Below are 16,081 nucleotides of genomic sequence, written 5' to 3'. Positions count from 1 at the left end.
AAGGACGTACACCTCCTAAACTCATGTGTTCACGAGTTCCATATCTTGTACGCGGTGAATTTCGGCAATAATGTTTATTTTCATTTGATGCCTGTCCTATTCGTGCTATTCTATGTGCACGCGTCTGTTTAAACCGTTATAAAATTGCGTCAGCGATGCAATTTTAGCGCTTCTTAGGTAGGCATTGGACAGTAAGAATGTACCAAGTACTGTACTTTTGAATTGCGCTGCCAATAAAGTGATGCGAAGAAACAGCCTCTTGTAGACACCAGTCGTTAGCTTTTGTCTTGTTTTTTGCTGCTAAACAAGCACTCTAAACTTGAAAAGTAAAAGTATCGAGCTACGAGTAGTTCAAAGGAGGTGCAAAAGAACTTTGTAAATGTTTGGTAATTTATTGCTTGCGTGTGTACAACCCGGACATTACATTACCCAAAATTTTTTCCTGAGGCTGTAAGTTATGACCGGAACCACACTGGTCTGGTAATACATTAGTCTGACCGCAGGACACACTTGTAGTCAGCATTGCAGGTTGGAGATGAAAGTCCAAACGAGCTGCTGGGGGACTGTAAGGCACATTATTAATTTGTTACGTCGTTTTTTCGTGTGCTTAGACTTCTGTTTCACGATTCTCTCCTTTTTTCCACGAAGGCGAGGTTTCCAGGACAATATGATTTGATACCTGCAAGAATAGTGACATCGTTGAACCACTCAGAGGTGAATTTGCTGCAGGTTAATCGCAGGGAATAACCGAATATATTCAGTTCATCTGTATTGAATGCTGTTATGTTTACAAAAACAGAAATTTCAAAAAGTAACAGGGGCCCTCGTGGAGTATTTTTTGCAAACGTTCTCGTCTTAACTGCAGATTGCGAACTCAATGAACAGAAGGATAAGTCTAAGGTCCCCTGCGCTACAGTTGTTTCACATAACCTGTGTTCAATACGCAGTAACAGCATTATCACAGGACAACTCAGTATAAGATATTCATGGCTATGTCCAACTACCTGCAGCACACTTCATTTTTCAGGTGACGTCTTGAAGCAAACCATAGGACTCTAGTACACCCTCCACAATTCCATGACATGCAATCGCTGCTTGGACGTCATGCTTCATTCGTCACCATGCCTTTTTGGAACTGCCGAGTTTAGCTTCCAGGTCTTGTGTTTTACGTTGCACTCGATCACATTTGTATGACAGGGAAATTCGCAGTGCTTTTTTGAAAAATACCTTGGACACACTTGGGTGCTTCGTTAGAATATCCAACTCCTTCTAAACGGCGTTCTATGTTAGTCTTTGGGTACGCAATTTGAGGGTGCCAGGTGGGCTCGGTAGCTCTGCGAAAGCACACTCCACTAATCCGTTGATCTTTACTATGCAGATACTCACCGTTCTCCAGAGCCCGCTCCTGACGGCTGTCCTGCCTGCTTGCGCCGGACAAACGCCGTATCCCGCCCCAAAGAACTCTGCGAATGGCTCCCACAACTGCCGCCACCATCGGACCTGCCTGCCCTTCACAGTACCGCCGCCAGATGTCTCGGTCTACGATCCAGCCTGGCCTTTCCCATCAAAGCAAAGTTCAACGTCACCGAATATAAGAGAGTACCACCCGCCTTCGCCGCTCTGTGGGCTCAGTAGCTGTGCGAAAGCACAGTCTACTAATCCGTTCATCTTTAATATACAGGTAGATAGCACGCAGGTTATCTTTTGTAAAAAATCACGTAAATATTTCCTAGTGCAGCTGCGGAGCCCGCAGGGCTGTGTTATTATTATTGTCGAATGTTTTCAAGTGCTGCGTTCATTACTGCTTTTGGGAGATGTTATTGAAAATAACCTGTGGCCTCTACCTACCATTGATACTGTGGTCACCGAGCTAGAAAACCTGTATGCAGCACAAACCAAATTATGTCCAAACTTATACTGTTAAAGATCCTCTGCGATCAACAAACGCCGCAATGAACTATATATGGAAGCATCTGACTGACCAGAAAACGCTTTACTGTCACATTTCAATCATGGGCAGAGGACTAGATTACACAAAACCTTTAAGCGCTGAAATCACCCAACATTGTCAGAACTTTCAATCCCGTGTGGACGATAGAGAGAAACATTCACGCCAAAATAACCTGATATTTTATCGTATTCCTGATCCCAATCCCAAAGAATCATTTGCTGATTCAGAGGCAACGGTCATGCGTTGTATCACTGCAAACCTTGAACTAGAAATACATCCTTCACATGTAGAACGCGCACAGCGCCTTGGACGCCATTCACCTGACCGGGGTCCACCCTGTAATTGTAAACTTTAGCTTGTTTGAGGTCAAACAGTCGATCTTGTTGGAACGAAAGAAATTCAAAGATGCTAACTGCAGCGTTGGCGAGGATATTTCGCCTGCCGTCCGAAATACCCTAAGACATCTTGTGACTTTCGCCAAATCAAACTCTAAAGCATTTCGGTTGAGCTTCAAAACTTTGTTCATCGGTTCTAAACGTTACATCTTTGATAAACCATCACAGACAGTGAAGAAAGTAACCTAGCAATCACTGCGTCGTCCGTTATTATCAAGCAATCCCCAACCATTGCCCCAAACTAGGGTATCTCTTTCCGTAATCTTCACCAAAATTCGCCGTTTCATTTCAAAACACGAAATGATCTCTAATCTTGTTTCATCATTCAGTAGCAAGTTGGTTTTATTAACGGATAACATGGCTTAATTGCGACGTAAATAATGCGGAAGTCCTGGCTTACTTGCCACATTTTCAGATCTTCCGTAAGGACCGGGACGGCAGGATTGGAGGAGAGGTGCTCATTGCGGCTAGCCAGAACCTACCAGCAACTCTGGTGAACCTTTCGCCTAAATTGGAGATGGTATGGATAAAATATCAACCTGTACCACAACCAATTTTAATTAGCGTGTGCTACAGGCCCCCACATAAGGATCCTGACTTCTCCAGTAAGCTTTATTCTGTGTTAAAGGAACTTTCAACAAAGTACCCTAATGCCCATATTATCTTGTTTGGGCACTTTAATTTCCCGAATATTAACAGGCCTAATCCATCTTGTAACGGAGGACTACATATTGAGGTGAGTGAGTTTGTCAATGTTTGTTTAAATTTCAACCAAGCTCAAGTTGTCACCAAGCCAACCCGTGTTACCCAAGACTGTGATAGCTTATTAGACATACTATTAAACAGTGTTCCTGAAAGCGTAACATCTCTTTCCTACTTGCAAAAAATACGCGACAACAAAGTAATTCAAGCAGACATTTTAATCACTCCTCCAAAACAACAAAACCCCACAAAGACCATACGACTGTATGAGAAAGGTAAAAACGCTGCTATAAATAACGAATTAAACTTTTTTATTCAAATATTCAAAGCAAATTTTAATTTTCGGACGGTGCATGATAACTGGAAGTTATTTAATTAAAAATGTGATATACGGGTCCAAAAACCCATCCTGAAGCTTATTATCCGGCCAGTTTCCAAAAACCATGGTTTACCAAAACGCTCAAATGACTAGAAATTAGGAAAAAACGTCTTTTTCTCTCCGCCAAGCAGCAGAATTTTGAAAATGCATGGTTAAAATAATATGCTGCTCAAAAAGCTTACCTAACAGCACTACGAAACGCTAAGTATTCTTTTTTTCACACCGACTTAGCGAAATTGCTTACTAGTAACTCTAGGAAATTTTGGTATATAATATATCCCAACCACTCGTGCACTGTTACTCTCAACAATAAAGCAGGTGACGTGGCCACTGACTCTTAATGTGCCGATATGTTTAACAGAGCCTTTACATATGTTTTTAGCAAAGAAACTGACGTTCGGCCCTCGCCACACCCTACTGTAGTCAGCACTGTCATGCCACCAATCCTTTTCGTCGTACCCGGAATTTTTGTACACATTGACAAACTTAAATTATCTTCATCATCAGGTATCGACAACATAAGTTCAAAATTTCTAAAGAACACTCGACAGATATGTGCAACCTTTTTGTGCCTGGTTTACTCGCAGTCCCTTTGAACCGGTCAGCTTCCTGATGACTGGAAACACGGAAATATCCCAGTATTCACATCACGTACCACAGAGTCAGCCCTAAATTATCGACCGATATCATTAGTCAGCATCCCATGCAAAATAATTGAACATGTCATCTACACCCGGATAATGGACTTCCTAGATTAAAAAAACTTTTTCAATTACGCGCAGCACTGGTTTCGCAAAGGTTTCTCGTGCGAGACTCAACTAGCCATCTTTTCGCACGTCTTTCATATTAACTTGGATTATAACGTGCAGACTGACGCTATCTTCCTGGACTTTGCGAAAGCTTTCGATAAAGTACCCCATAAAGTCCTTCTTTGCAAAGTTTGGCGGTTAAACCTACACTCCGATGTCCTAAAGTGGATCCATGAATTTTTACGTAACCGCACTCAAGCTGTCTTTGTTAACAATCCTACCTCTACTTCCCTTCCGGTAACATCCGGTGCCCCTCAGGCGTCAGTCCTGCGTCCGCTTTTGTTTCTCATATTTATTAACGATCTCGCAACTCATGTATCCTGTATAATCCGAATGTTTGCTGATGATTGTGTTATTCACCACACTGTTTCTAACGCTTCTGATCAATGAGCTCTACAAAGTGATCTCAACAATGGAAAACAATGGTGCGAAGATTGGCTAATAGAACTTAACCCTCACAAATGGAAAGCGTTCTTCTTAACTCGCCATCGCTCTCCACTTGTTTTTCCCTATGCTATCAGTACCGCTCCAGTTGAAACAGTTAATTCATTTAAATATCCGGAAGTCACATTCTGCAACGATCTTTCATGGGGTTTGCATATCACAAACATCATATCATCTGTGAATAAAGCGCTGGAATTCCTGCGACGTCATCTCCGTAACGCAGTAGATATATAAAATTATTAGCCTAGAAGAGCCTTGTAAGAACTAAACTGGAATATGATTCCCCAATCTGGAGCCCGCAACAAGCCCATCTTCAAGACGCCCTTGAGTCTCTTCAAAACCGGGCCGCTAGGTTTATCCATAGTTCGTACTCCCATGACGTAAGCGTATCTTTACTGAAGGCAGAAATTCATCTACCCCTCCGTTCTTTTCGCCGCCGTATCGCCAGTCTTTCTTTATTTCATGAGTTTTTATCCCAGTTCGATGCGCATGCCACCTTATTTGGTTCCCCCAGCCCACATATTTCGACGCACTGGTCATCCCTTTCAAGTCGCGCGCTCACGTCCACGCACCGTTTCTTTTTCTACATCATTTTCCCCCGCACAGCAGCTGCCTGGAATGGGCGTTCAGGCGATATTCTTGCCATTACTTGTACTTCCACCTTCACAAGCAGTATCACTAATCACCTTTCACCGTAGGACAAGCGATTGTTTTCTGCTCAGTTTTTTATGTACCCACCCTTTCAAGACCCCGCAAGGGGTCTTTAAGGAAATAAAATGAAAAATTAGGGTGAGGTTACTCACAAATGTTCGCTAGAACGCAGCCAGATCTAATACCTTTCTGTCATGATCATCATACGCCAGCCCACGCCAACTTTAGGGCAAAGTTTTCTCCCTTAGACCTCGAATTATCCCGGTGCTGTGCTAACTGCGACCAAGCTATGCCGGCAAACTTCTTGATCTCCTCTGCACACCTAACTTTCGGCCGCCCGCTGCTATGCTTCCCTTCTCTAGGGATCCACTCTGTTGCCTTTAATGGCCAACGGTTGTCTTCACTTCGCATTAAATGCCGTGCCCACGCCTATTTCTGCCTAAAATCTAGTGATATATCCTTAACACGTGTTTGTTCCCTGACCCACTCCGCTCCCTTCCAGTCACTTAACGCTACACCTATCATTTTCCGTTTTATTGCTGGCTGAGTCATCCTGACTTTAGGTTGAACCCTTTTAGTTAGCCTCCACGTTTCTTCCCCGTAGGTGAGTACCGGAAAGATGCCGGTGTTTTACACTTTCCTCTGCAGGGACAACGATAGGCTGCAATTCATTATTCTGCGAATGCCTGCCGAATGCACTCCACCCTATTGTTAACCTTTTAAATCCTTTTAAAAATTCCGTGCTCCCACCCTACCCTCCTCACAAAAAAAGAAAAACAAGGGAGGAACAATACCCTGTAACAGAGTGGTGAGCTGGGCAAGTTGGTATGGCGTCATTCCGGGCAACAGCACGAACAAAGACGTGGAGGAAGGGAAAGGACAGGACGAGCTCTGTCCTGTCCGTTTTCTTTGTCCACGTCTTTGTTCGCGCTGTTGGCCAGATTGAGGAACAATACCTGCTCCAGCGACGCTTGGCAGGTTTGATACCAATATAAAATAAATGAAGGCGATAGAAGTCAATTCGCTTTAAGAAAAGCAATTTTGCAGGATAACAAAATCCAGCGAATTCTTATTCTTCTGTTCTTAGCCTTCTCATTCTTATTCTTCTCATACTATCCTTATCCTTCTACGTATCTCCGCCTCATGGCTGCGATCTGTGGTCCCTACTTGGCTGATGTAGATATATTCGCGTACCATTTCCCCTGCCTCGCCACCTACCACAGATCACTGCTCTCCCGAGGCTGCTGAGCATTACCTTGTTTTTCTGCCGCACAATTTTCATGTCGACAATGCTACTCTGCTTTCCCAGTGCGGAAATAATGCTTTTCAATTCGTCCCCAGGATAACTTAGCAAGGTGACTTCATCAGCAAATCTGAGGTTACTGGGGTATTCTCCACTTCTCTGTAAAGTACCATCACACTGCGATGGGTGCATCATTACACATTCTTATTTTTTCAGGCGTGCAATAAACGAGCGATTGTATACAACAGTTACTTGAAAAATTACCGCTTCCTAGTGAATGGTACTGGGGTGTATACAGTCACCAACCATTTATTCGAGTACCGAAAATTCGGAGAGGCTTGTTTAAGCGGACACCTTCGCGGCATGGCCAGTTTCCCTTTTGAAGTACATGTATATGCACGACCGATTGTTCGGAAGCTGCACAGCATGCAATTCAATTTTTCGTACTCCAGCTTCACTGCTCTAACGCTGCTCTTACGGGGCCCGTGTCGCCACCTAGTGGACGGGCGGCACACAATAAGGGAGTTTTCGGGCGGCCGGAACTGGAAAAAGCGAAGAGACCCGTACGAGTTAGTCCGTTCTGGAAGTCATCGCGGTCAGTCGTTTTCTGTGCTTTGTGTACCGTTGTGTCTGTTGTTTTGCGTGCTAATACTGATCTTCTGGAATGGCTCCAACATCACCAGAGCCACCACGGCCACCTGCATCGTCACAACTGCGCCTTCAAAGCTATCCGGAGTTACAAAGAAACGAGGCAACTAACAGACACTCACGGTGGAGAAAAAAGCTGCCATTTTCCGTCAAGTTGACAGCGGCCGACCACAATGCGAAGTTTCTCGCAAATTTTCGGTTTCAAAGCAAACCATATCCGATTACTTGAAGAACAAGGCGAAGATTCTCAAGGTAACGGAAATAGTCTCTGCTCGGAAGGTTTTTAAAGACGATTGCATTGAGTCGGCTACTTAAACGCAGAAATTTTGGTTTGTTTGTCTGTCTGTCTGTCTGTATGTCTGTCTGTTTGTGACTTGATTAAGCCACCCGGCCAAATAAGAACACATACTGCGCAATAGTCTTATATAACCACAGCCAAATCTAAACGTCTAAGCCCGGTGTTAATGTTCATACTTGTCAACATTGTTCAACCAGAACAAGACATTACGCAAATATAAGGCCGAAAATCAACACGAGTGATATTTGCAGCGTTCCTTTATTAAAAGAATCATGGATGCTTGGGTTTTGCGACCGGAAATGAAAGACTATACTACGATTTTTTTGCGATGGTTTGCTCTTTTTTTTCGCGGTGGCTTGCTCCTTTTTAATATCTGACTGCCAAAACTGCTATTCTGTGGAAACAGCGTTTTTAATGTTGCAAATGTTGTTTGTATATCTGAACCGTGCGTTGGTCTAGTACCAACGCTGCCTTGCCAGGCTAAAAGTGTTTTCTTGTTCATGTTTAGTCCTACTTTCGAACTGTTCCTGTCAACCCCACCTCCGTTGTGAAATTGAGAAGTGTTTTCTGAATGTGTTTTTTGTTGTTTCTATCCTTTTATTCTCTGCTTTGCTCTTTTACTAGCCCCCTAGCTTTTTCATTGTTAAAGAAAGCATTTGTAAATGTCGCGGTCGATTTTCATCTTCCTTTGCTTTTCTGTTTCTTTTTTTCGAACGCCTGTAAATGCAGGGCAATTGATTTTTTGTTGCTTCCTTTTTTCTTTTGCTACCTTTTTTGAACTTTATGCTCTGCTGTGCGCCTCTTGAAGGAGGGAGCATCGTCAAGATAACCAAATTACCTTTTTTCCCTCTCTTCGTACATAATTGTGGATGAAAAATAAAGGCATTATTATAACTGCAGAAAGCCATGGCCTGCCGTTTCCTGCGCTACCCCGCGGCATTTAAAAATCAAAGGGCAACGGCAACGACAGGTTCCATTAGATAGGTTCCACGTTGTGCTTGCAACGCTCGTCGAGTAGGGCAACGTGGTTCTAAAACGTTGTAGTAGGGGGACTCCATTCACGCGCGTCTCAGCCGTAAGGCCGCGCTGGCATCGAGGCACCCTCTTGGAGCAGCGGAACGCGGTCAATTTAAGCTTACTTGAGCAAACCTCAAGCATGTTTTCTTGGCAGGAGCGAGAAGGGTGAGCGGGAACAAGAAGGGAGGCATTTACCTGCCAGTAGCACCATTGAACTATCGTATGTCGTCGTAATTTGCAACGAGAGGAGCAGATACGCGGCTATTTTTCGTCAGTGAATCCTTTTTCTTCGAATCCCGATTATTCCGACTTATCGGCGGTTATCGTCGATTCCAAAGAAACGGTTGGGAACTGCACTACGGCAGCAGAGAGAGATACATAATTCGCTATGACAGTCGTTATGGTTATCGTGTACCATTAATTTTGTTTTTCGACGTAAACAATCCCCCATGAGCGGAAAATCAGTGCCATTCGGTGTCATTTGCTCTGGGATGCCTCCAGGTTGTTGGACTCGCGCTTCCCATAAAGTGGCTTTGTTGTATGCATGTAGTGATCTCTACAGGAATTACTGCTTTATCCGTGAACATTTCTAGGATCAGAGTAGAGGTTTGTGATGTTTGTAGAGAAAACAGAGCGCACAATTCTCAGCCTCCAAAAGCACCCTCGTGCAGACGACATTGGGGCGGCCGTTGCTTGCGCCTCGTGAGCGCGTCTAACCGGACCGTGCGGGCATGATTGGCTTTTAATGGGAGAGCACAGAATCGATGACCGGTCGAAAAATCCGGCGTTAGCGTTTCTGTCAGCGTCTGCAACAGCGAAACTATTTCGCGACAAAGCGCTTCTGGGCATTCTATAGGCCACGAATTTATAGGAAGTGCCTAAGTGCGAAAGAAGGGGAAGGTGTCTGCCCACGCCATTAAAATACAGTTAAATTAAGGAGGGTAACACAGAGCCAGAAGAGCAAATATGCAGGCCTTGAAATATACCGTCACCGTCGACTGTCCTAACATACAACAGCCGGAACGAGAAGCGGTGCTACGCGTAGCACACAGACCTTGGACACGGATCGCGACGAAAACTGACTGAAAACGTAATACGACGGTGCCGCAGGAAACAGTCTCAAGCATTCGATTGGCCAATAATGGCTGCTACTTGAGACGTAATAACAAGCGCTTATCCGTCATCATAATGTGGATAAACGGTACCAAATCATCGTCATCAAGTTGTTTGTGGCCACTGCAGAACGTAGGCATCTCCCAAAAATCTCCAGCCAGCCCTACTTATTGCAAAGCGGAGTTGTACTCTAAATTTCCGTAGTTCATTCCTCCACTTAGTATTTGGTCGGCCCGTACTGCATTTACGTAAAACAGATGGTCAACCCGTTGTCCCTTATGCGCATGACGGGTCCCGCCCATGCCCATTTGCTTTGCCTAATTTGGGCTAAAATGTGGTCCCAGCGAACCTTTTCCCAAATCAACGCAGCTGTTACCCCGCAAAAGTACCCGTCCAGCAATAAACACCGAAATTTAGCGTCTCCTTTAAACAGCGCAAGTAGACGAGGACGAGAAGTGGACAAGACACAGCGCAGAATAACAACAGGCGATTTATTGAACGAAAATACTTAAATACATATCTCCGTTGCAACAAAGGAAGGGAAGGGGGTGGGGGAAGATACACATGGGGGAAAGGGGGTAGAGGAAAGAAACACATTCATTTTTCGAGACAACACGGCGGATCACGTTCACAAACAAGATAAAAAGGCGATTTCTTTGTCGGTTAGCATGACAGAAGGGCAGCTGACCCACACGTCTTTGTTGGAGAGGATTTCGTAGGCTTAAACTATCTCTCTCGTCAGTCGATTATTGCTTTTATGAATTATGGAGCATTTTTGCAGGTCAGGGTAGCAACCACATTCTTTACAGTGCGCGCCTAGATGTCCTTTATCTTCTTTCTCCACATTATTGCGATGCTCGGGTAATCTGTCATATAGACATCGTCCTGTTTGCCCTATATACTTCTTCTTGCACTTATCTAATGGTATTGAATACACCACGCCTACCGAGTAATCCGCAAACTGCGTGCGATGTTTGTGGTGCAAGTATTGGTGAACACGAAGCATTCATTCACTTTTTTGCAAAGTTTTGATAGCTTTTTAGGGGCCGAGAAGAGCACGTTTGCGTCAACGCGCTTCCCAATCTTTTTCAGATTATGTGAGATCGCGTGAATGTAAGGGATAGTGGTGCATTTCCTTTTATCTGTATCTTTTATCTGGTTCACTTCTCGTCCTTGTCTACTTGCGCTGTTCAAAAGAATGTCGTACCAACACGCCCAAGCTTATACCTTAGCCTCTCCATTCTTTGTCAGTTACGAACGCGGTTGTGCGCCACACATTCACATCGGCTTGGTGACTTTTTAGTTTCACGTTTGCAAGTCTTCACCAGCCCTCACCAGTCGTTGGGACGCACAGAACTCAGTGGCAACAAATATTTATTACGCAAGAAATACAGGTCTGTTTGGAAGAGGTTCCGGGACGTCAAAGTCGACAAATAGAAGAGACTTTCTCTTTTCTTGCCCCTGATTCTGCACCAGATACCTTTAAGAAGCGGCCTGTACTTCGCAACTCAGTTTTATGACTACTGCAGGTGAATTTTTTTTTTCGATGCCAAAGAGAAAGCGCTATTTAGGAGCGAACGCTCTACTGTGCTACATGTTTCATGGCCGTTCATGGCGTCGCAAATGCCCCTCAGCCGCCGCCGTGCCTGCTGCGCCTTTATTATCGTTTGGCTCAGTACCAGGTATCGTGCGTGCACGTAAGCGCAGGTGAACCGCGTGACCAGGCGAGCGTATAACGGCTGCTGCACCTGCGCAGTGCCACTCACTATGGCAATTGATTGATTGATTGATTGATTGATTGATTGATTGATTGATTGATTGATTGATTGATTGATTGATTGATTGATTGATTGATTGATTGATTGTGGGGGTTTAACGCGCCGACGCAACGCAGGCGATGAGGCGCGCCGTAGTGGAGGGCTCCGGAATAATTTTGACCACCTGGGGATCTTTAACGTGCGCCGACATCTCGTACACACGGGCGTTTTTGCTTTTCGCCTCCATCAGAAAAGCGGCTGCCGCCGCCGGGAATCGAACCCGCGACCTCGTGCTCAGCAGCGCAATATGGCAATTGATGACGCACCAGCTGGGCTGTATGTGTCTGCCGTTATGCGCAAAAGAAAATATTGAATCCAATCATCTCGTGTACACTTCTAGACGGCGGGCAGCTAAACCTCAAGCAACGCCAAGCTCTCACGAAATAATTTGAGCTTTGTCTTGCTTTCTATCATGATAAATAGGAGTAGAAAGGTTAACCCTTAGCCATTTTTACTGGCGCGTTTAAAATAAGAAAAGAAAACTTACCTCGACTGCGTTGTAACTTTCAAGTATCCCTAGCTTCCGCCATATTTGTACGAACCAGCAGTTTAGGTGCCTGACAGGCGCTCTTGGTAGTCGATGTTCACCTGTGGTTGGAAAACCATAATTTTTAATGCAAATAACACTCTCCCGATAGATTAGCCTCTGCACCAAATGTTTGTCGTCGGTGTTATATCCGCAAAACCCTTTTGAAAACGCAATGTTAACGATAGTAATTGTAATCTCGCACCAGGGCATATGCTTGAAAAAAAAAGAAACCTGAGAACCAGGACGTTCAGAATATCAAATTATTCAAAAAAGTCACCGTCAATGATTCAGATTCATGGTGAAAAAAAGCGCAACAACAAAGGGACAAAAGTAGAGGGGACGACGCACAGCACTGTGCGTCGTATCTCTTCTTGTTGTGTCTGTGTTTCTTGAGCTGTTTGTCACCATGAATCCGAATCTGCACCGCCCAACTTGCCATCTTACCGTCAATAACATTTTCCCCGCTCAGGTATGGCTATATCAGCTTGGATGGAAAATACCTGATTACCCCGATGTTCAGGAGCTACTTTTTTTCAAACCAACCAACGCCATTGACATTTTCATTGAGAGGGTACGTTTCTATTTGTTTCAGTAAAAACAAAATGACATGAAATTAGGCACGTATTCATGATTCAAGCCTTGATTTAACAAGCGTACGTCACAGAACGCTGATTGGCTCCCTCAAATTTTTTCATTGTGCTATGGGACGTGGGGACGATCCCGTCTTCCGTGACTGCTTCTCAAATAGAAGCGAAAAGCGACAGTGCGTGTGTCCAGACATCAGCGCACGTGAAACATACCACATTATCAACATTATTTTCGAGCCCTCTACTACGGCGCGCCTCATAGCCCACGCATATCTTCGGCGCGTTAAACTCTATAATTTGAATTCATTTGAATATGGCACCAAGAGGACGTTGTTATGCTTCCATTCGTAAGCCGCGCCCATGCTTCGCCACGGGAGTGTCCGAGATAAAATTGAAGTGCAACGTTCGGGCAGTCTCCTAGTGTAAAATGTTTCGTTTTCTAAGGCATTCCATCGCGTTCCTCATCAACGACTTATGCTTAAACTTTCCTCCCTTAAAGGAGCCATGAAGAGAAAATGCAAGTTGGTTTTATTCGAAAGATTTCGTGTTTTATAGTGCCCCCAGCGCTTGTCCGGATACAAACGGTGCTTTATTCACTGAGAAATTAAACAATTTAGGTTAAAATTTTGATTTTCCCGCTCAAGCGTGCGTTTTCGTGGTCCCAAGTGACATCACGGGAACCGACCGCTCTGCAGCCTAGAGTACCTTCATTCACGCATCCGCCGTACAGGGTAGAGACACGTAACGCTGGCGCCGCCATGTTCGGTTGCTCGCTCGCCGCCGAAGCAAGTCATTGTGTCAAAACCGCGCTAAAATTATCGCCGCAACGCGGTTTACTGAAGAAGTTTGAATCATATTGTCTGTTTCGCGTTGCTAGGTCTCGTGGGAAACGGAAAGAATAACCCGTTGAGCCCGTTGGCCCAATTGCGGCGGCACGGGACCGTTCAAAGGTTGTCTCCACCCTGTAGCGGTGTTGGTTTGTTCCCGCGTTTCTTTACGTTCCGTAACCTAGATGGCGCCACCATACCGTGGCAAGCGTTTGGTTTCTTTTTGCCCGCATTTAAACCTGGCTTGTTTTTGTTTTGGGACAAAATATTCGTTCCCTGAAACAGTGCTCGCTCGACAAATGGGGTCACGTAAGACACCGTTGCTTGCGTCAATCGGCCAGTGTCGTCTGAGACAACCCCAAGCCCCATAGTGCTGTGCAGCTAAACCAAAGCATGCTGTGCGCAGTACGAACAGCAGAACGCATCAGTACTTCTATGTTTACATGTGCTTTCGTAACTTCCACTGTTTGTCCCATCATTCCTATTGCTTTGTAAAGAATGTGCCCTAAATTTAAGCGCAAATCGCTCGTTCGTCTAGTTTGTAAGCTCTACCTAATTTGCGTCTGCTTCTGCCAGCCTCCGCCAATCGCAGAGCTTAGCCCATGTGGCATCACAGGTTCTGTTGCGGGAAATGAGCTGATGGGTCGCATGACCATTCCCGTTTTTCCTAATTATGTAGCTTATTTGAGCGAAGTTCACGTTAAAAGTGGTGTCAGTATGATTCTAACGAGACAATCTTTTGAATGAACCAAACTTGCGTTTTCTCTTCATGGCTCCTTTAAAGGTGTTGTGCCACCAAATTTGTTGCTTGTGCATTCTTTGTTGCAAACGTTTTATAATTCGTTAGAAAGCATGATACATGCTCTCACACGCACATATTCTGAGTGAAAAATTTATTATCGCACGATTCATGTGAACAGGATTCGGTTTTGGTTTCTGGGCGCCGATTCAAGCAGTGACGTCCCAGTGTTGCGAGGAGGCTCTGCCACGGCGGCGCTGCGGTACGTTGCGACTTTACTGCGGCGTCTGCTCCCCCACATACGTGCTTCACCACGGAAGTAAACACGCCGACTCGCCACGTCAAGCCGCGACAGCTCCGACGCGGATTCTTTGTCTGCATCCTCGGATGCAGACATATGAAAACCATGGATGTTCAAACCATAAAAATGCTAAAAAAACGCTCAAAAAAAAAAGCTGCCCCCGCCGCGAATCGAACCGGCAACGTTTACCGGATGGGCGGAACGCGCGAGACCACTGAGCCAGCGAACTTTTTTTTTTTCTTTATTGCCTGCTTGGCGACAACACAACACGCACTGTTCAGTACACAAATTACTAGCTCCAGCCACCAATCGGCTGAAGGGAGTGGCTTAAAACATCTTAAATTGCGCTAGAACATCCAGAACGGGTAACCACTCAGGCTCTTCCGGCATCACTCGATAAACTTCTCTTATATAAGCAACGCTTTCAATGAAGTACTCTCGCACTGTGCGAGCATCCTCTTCGGCATTTTGAACCGCCATGCGAGTTTTCCACATAGAATGCAGACTAAGTGCCATGAACATATCATAGGGCACGCCTCCATCGTTGTTTACGGGCAAAAAGCGAATGCCATAAGGCGTTAATGGTAAGTCTTTTTTCAGTGTTCGTTGGAGGATGTCCCAGTGAAACACCGCATCCCAACAGTCCAGAAAAATGTGCTCAATTGTTTCCAGCTTTTGGCATAGTCTACAGTTAAGTGTCCATGGGTGTACATATAGTCCTTTTTCTTGCAGCCAGGGTTTTACTGGAAGCGTGCCGCTATGAAGTTTAAAGAAGAAAGATTTAACAGATGAACGTACTGGCATTCGTTTCACTCTTTTTAGAACATCTTTTCCTGAACCCACTGCATATAATTGACGATAAACCGGAACAGGCAGACACACATCAATCATATCTTTGTACAAACGTTTTCGCGGTACACTACTCAAATACTCCGAGGAAAACCTAACCCTTAAAATCCTAAAAGCGTCCACAACTTCCCGCAAGAACCCACGCACACGTACAAATCGCATTTCAGAAGTTGAAACTACATAGTCTGGAATGACATCACGTAGTCGGGCTTGTACCACAGTACGTAGAAAGCAATCTCTCTGATCTCTCAGAAACATAAACCTAGAAACTATTTGACGGATAAACAAATGTGCCAGTCCCAATCCACCACTTTTCACCGAGCGAAACAAATTAGTTCGACTCATGCGCTCCCAACTTGAGCCCCACAAAAACACCGCAAACACTCTGTGCAGCTTTTGAATGTTCCTTCTTGACATACAAATCGCCTGTAGGACGTACCATACCTTGGCAACAGCAAACACATTACATACTGATGCGAGGGCAAACATTGACAGATCCCTTCCCCCCCATTGTGTTAATTTCTCTCTAACTCTATCAGTTTCTCCGTCCCAGTACTCTCTAGCATCCTGGTAGTTTTCAAGGGGGATGCCCAGATACCTGGCCGGAGTTGTCGTCCAAGGCATGTTCTCGAAAAACACTGGCTTACTTTGCCAGTCACCATGCCAAAATCCTATGCACTTGTTGCAGTTAACTGCACTGGCAGACAACTCGCAAAATCGCTTTAGATCGTTCACCACCTCCCTCACACTTTTCCTATCACTACAAAAAACAGCGATGTCAT

At 44.9% G+C, this 16,081-nt stretch overlaps 1 protein-coding gene across 1 annotated transcript in view; it reads right to left on the bottom strand.

Annotated features, from left to right (window-relative positions):
* Nucleotides 1-454: 454 nt before the first annotated feature.
* Nucleotides 455-16,081, bottom strand: part of LOC144151592 (sodium-coupled monocarboxylate transporter 1-like) — a 51,001-nt gene continuing 35,374 nt past the window's right edge. Inside the window, exons 6-7 of the mRNA XM_077682701.1 lie at nucleotides 11,955-12,055; nucleotides 455-679 (exon numbers count right to left, since the gene is read on the bottom strand). Of these exons, the coding sequence (XP_077538827.1) occupies nucleotides 608-679; nucleotides 11,955-12,055 (173 nt within the window). The 3' untranslated portion in view covers nucleotides 455-607. The remainder of the gene's footprint in view (nucleotides 680-11,954; nucleotides 12,056-16,081) is intronic.

Source organism: Haemaphysalis longicornis, unplaced genomic scaffold (genome assembly GCF_048455015.1).
Source record: "Haemaphysalis longicornis isolate Haplotype H1 unplaced genomic scaffold, Haemaphysalis longicornis Haplotype H1 scaffold_9, whole genome shotgun sequence".
Taxonomy (NCBI): Eukaryota; Metazoa; Arthropoda; class Arachnida; order Ixodida; family Ixodidae; genus Haemaphysalis; species Haemaphysalis longicornis.
Note: the sequence above shows the minus strand (reverse complement) of the source record. Positions and strands in the feature narration are given on the sequence as shown.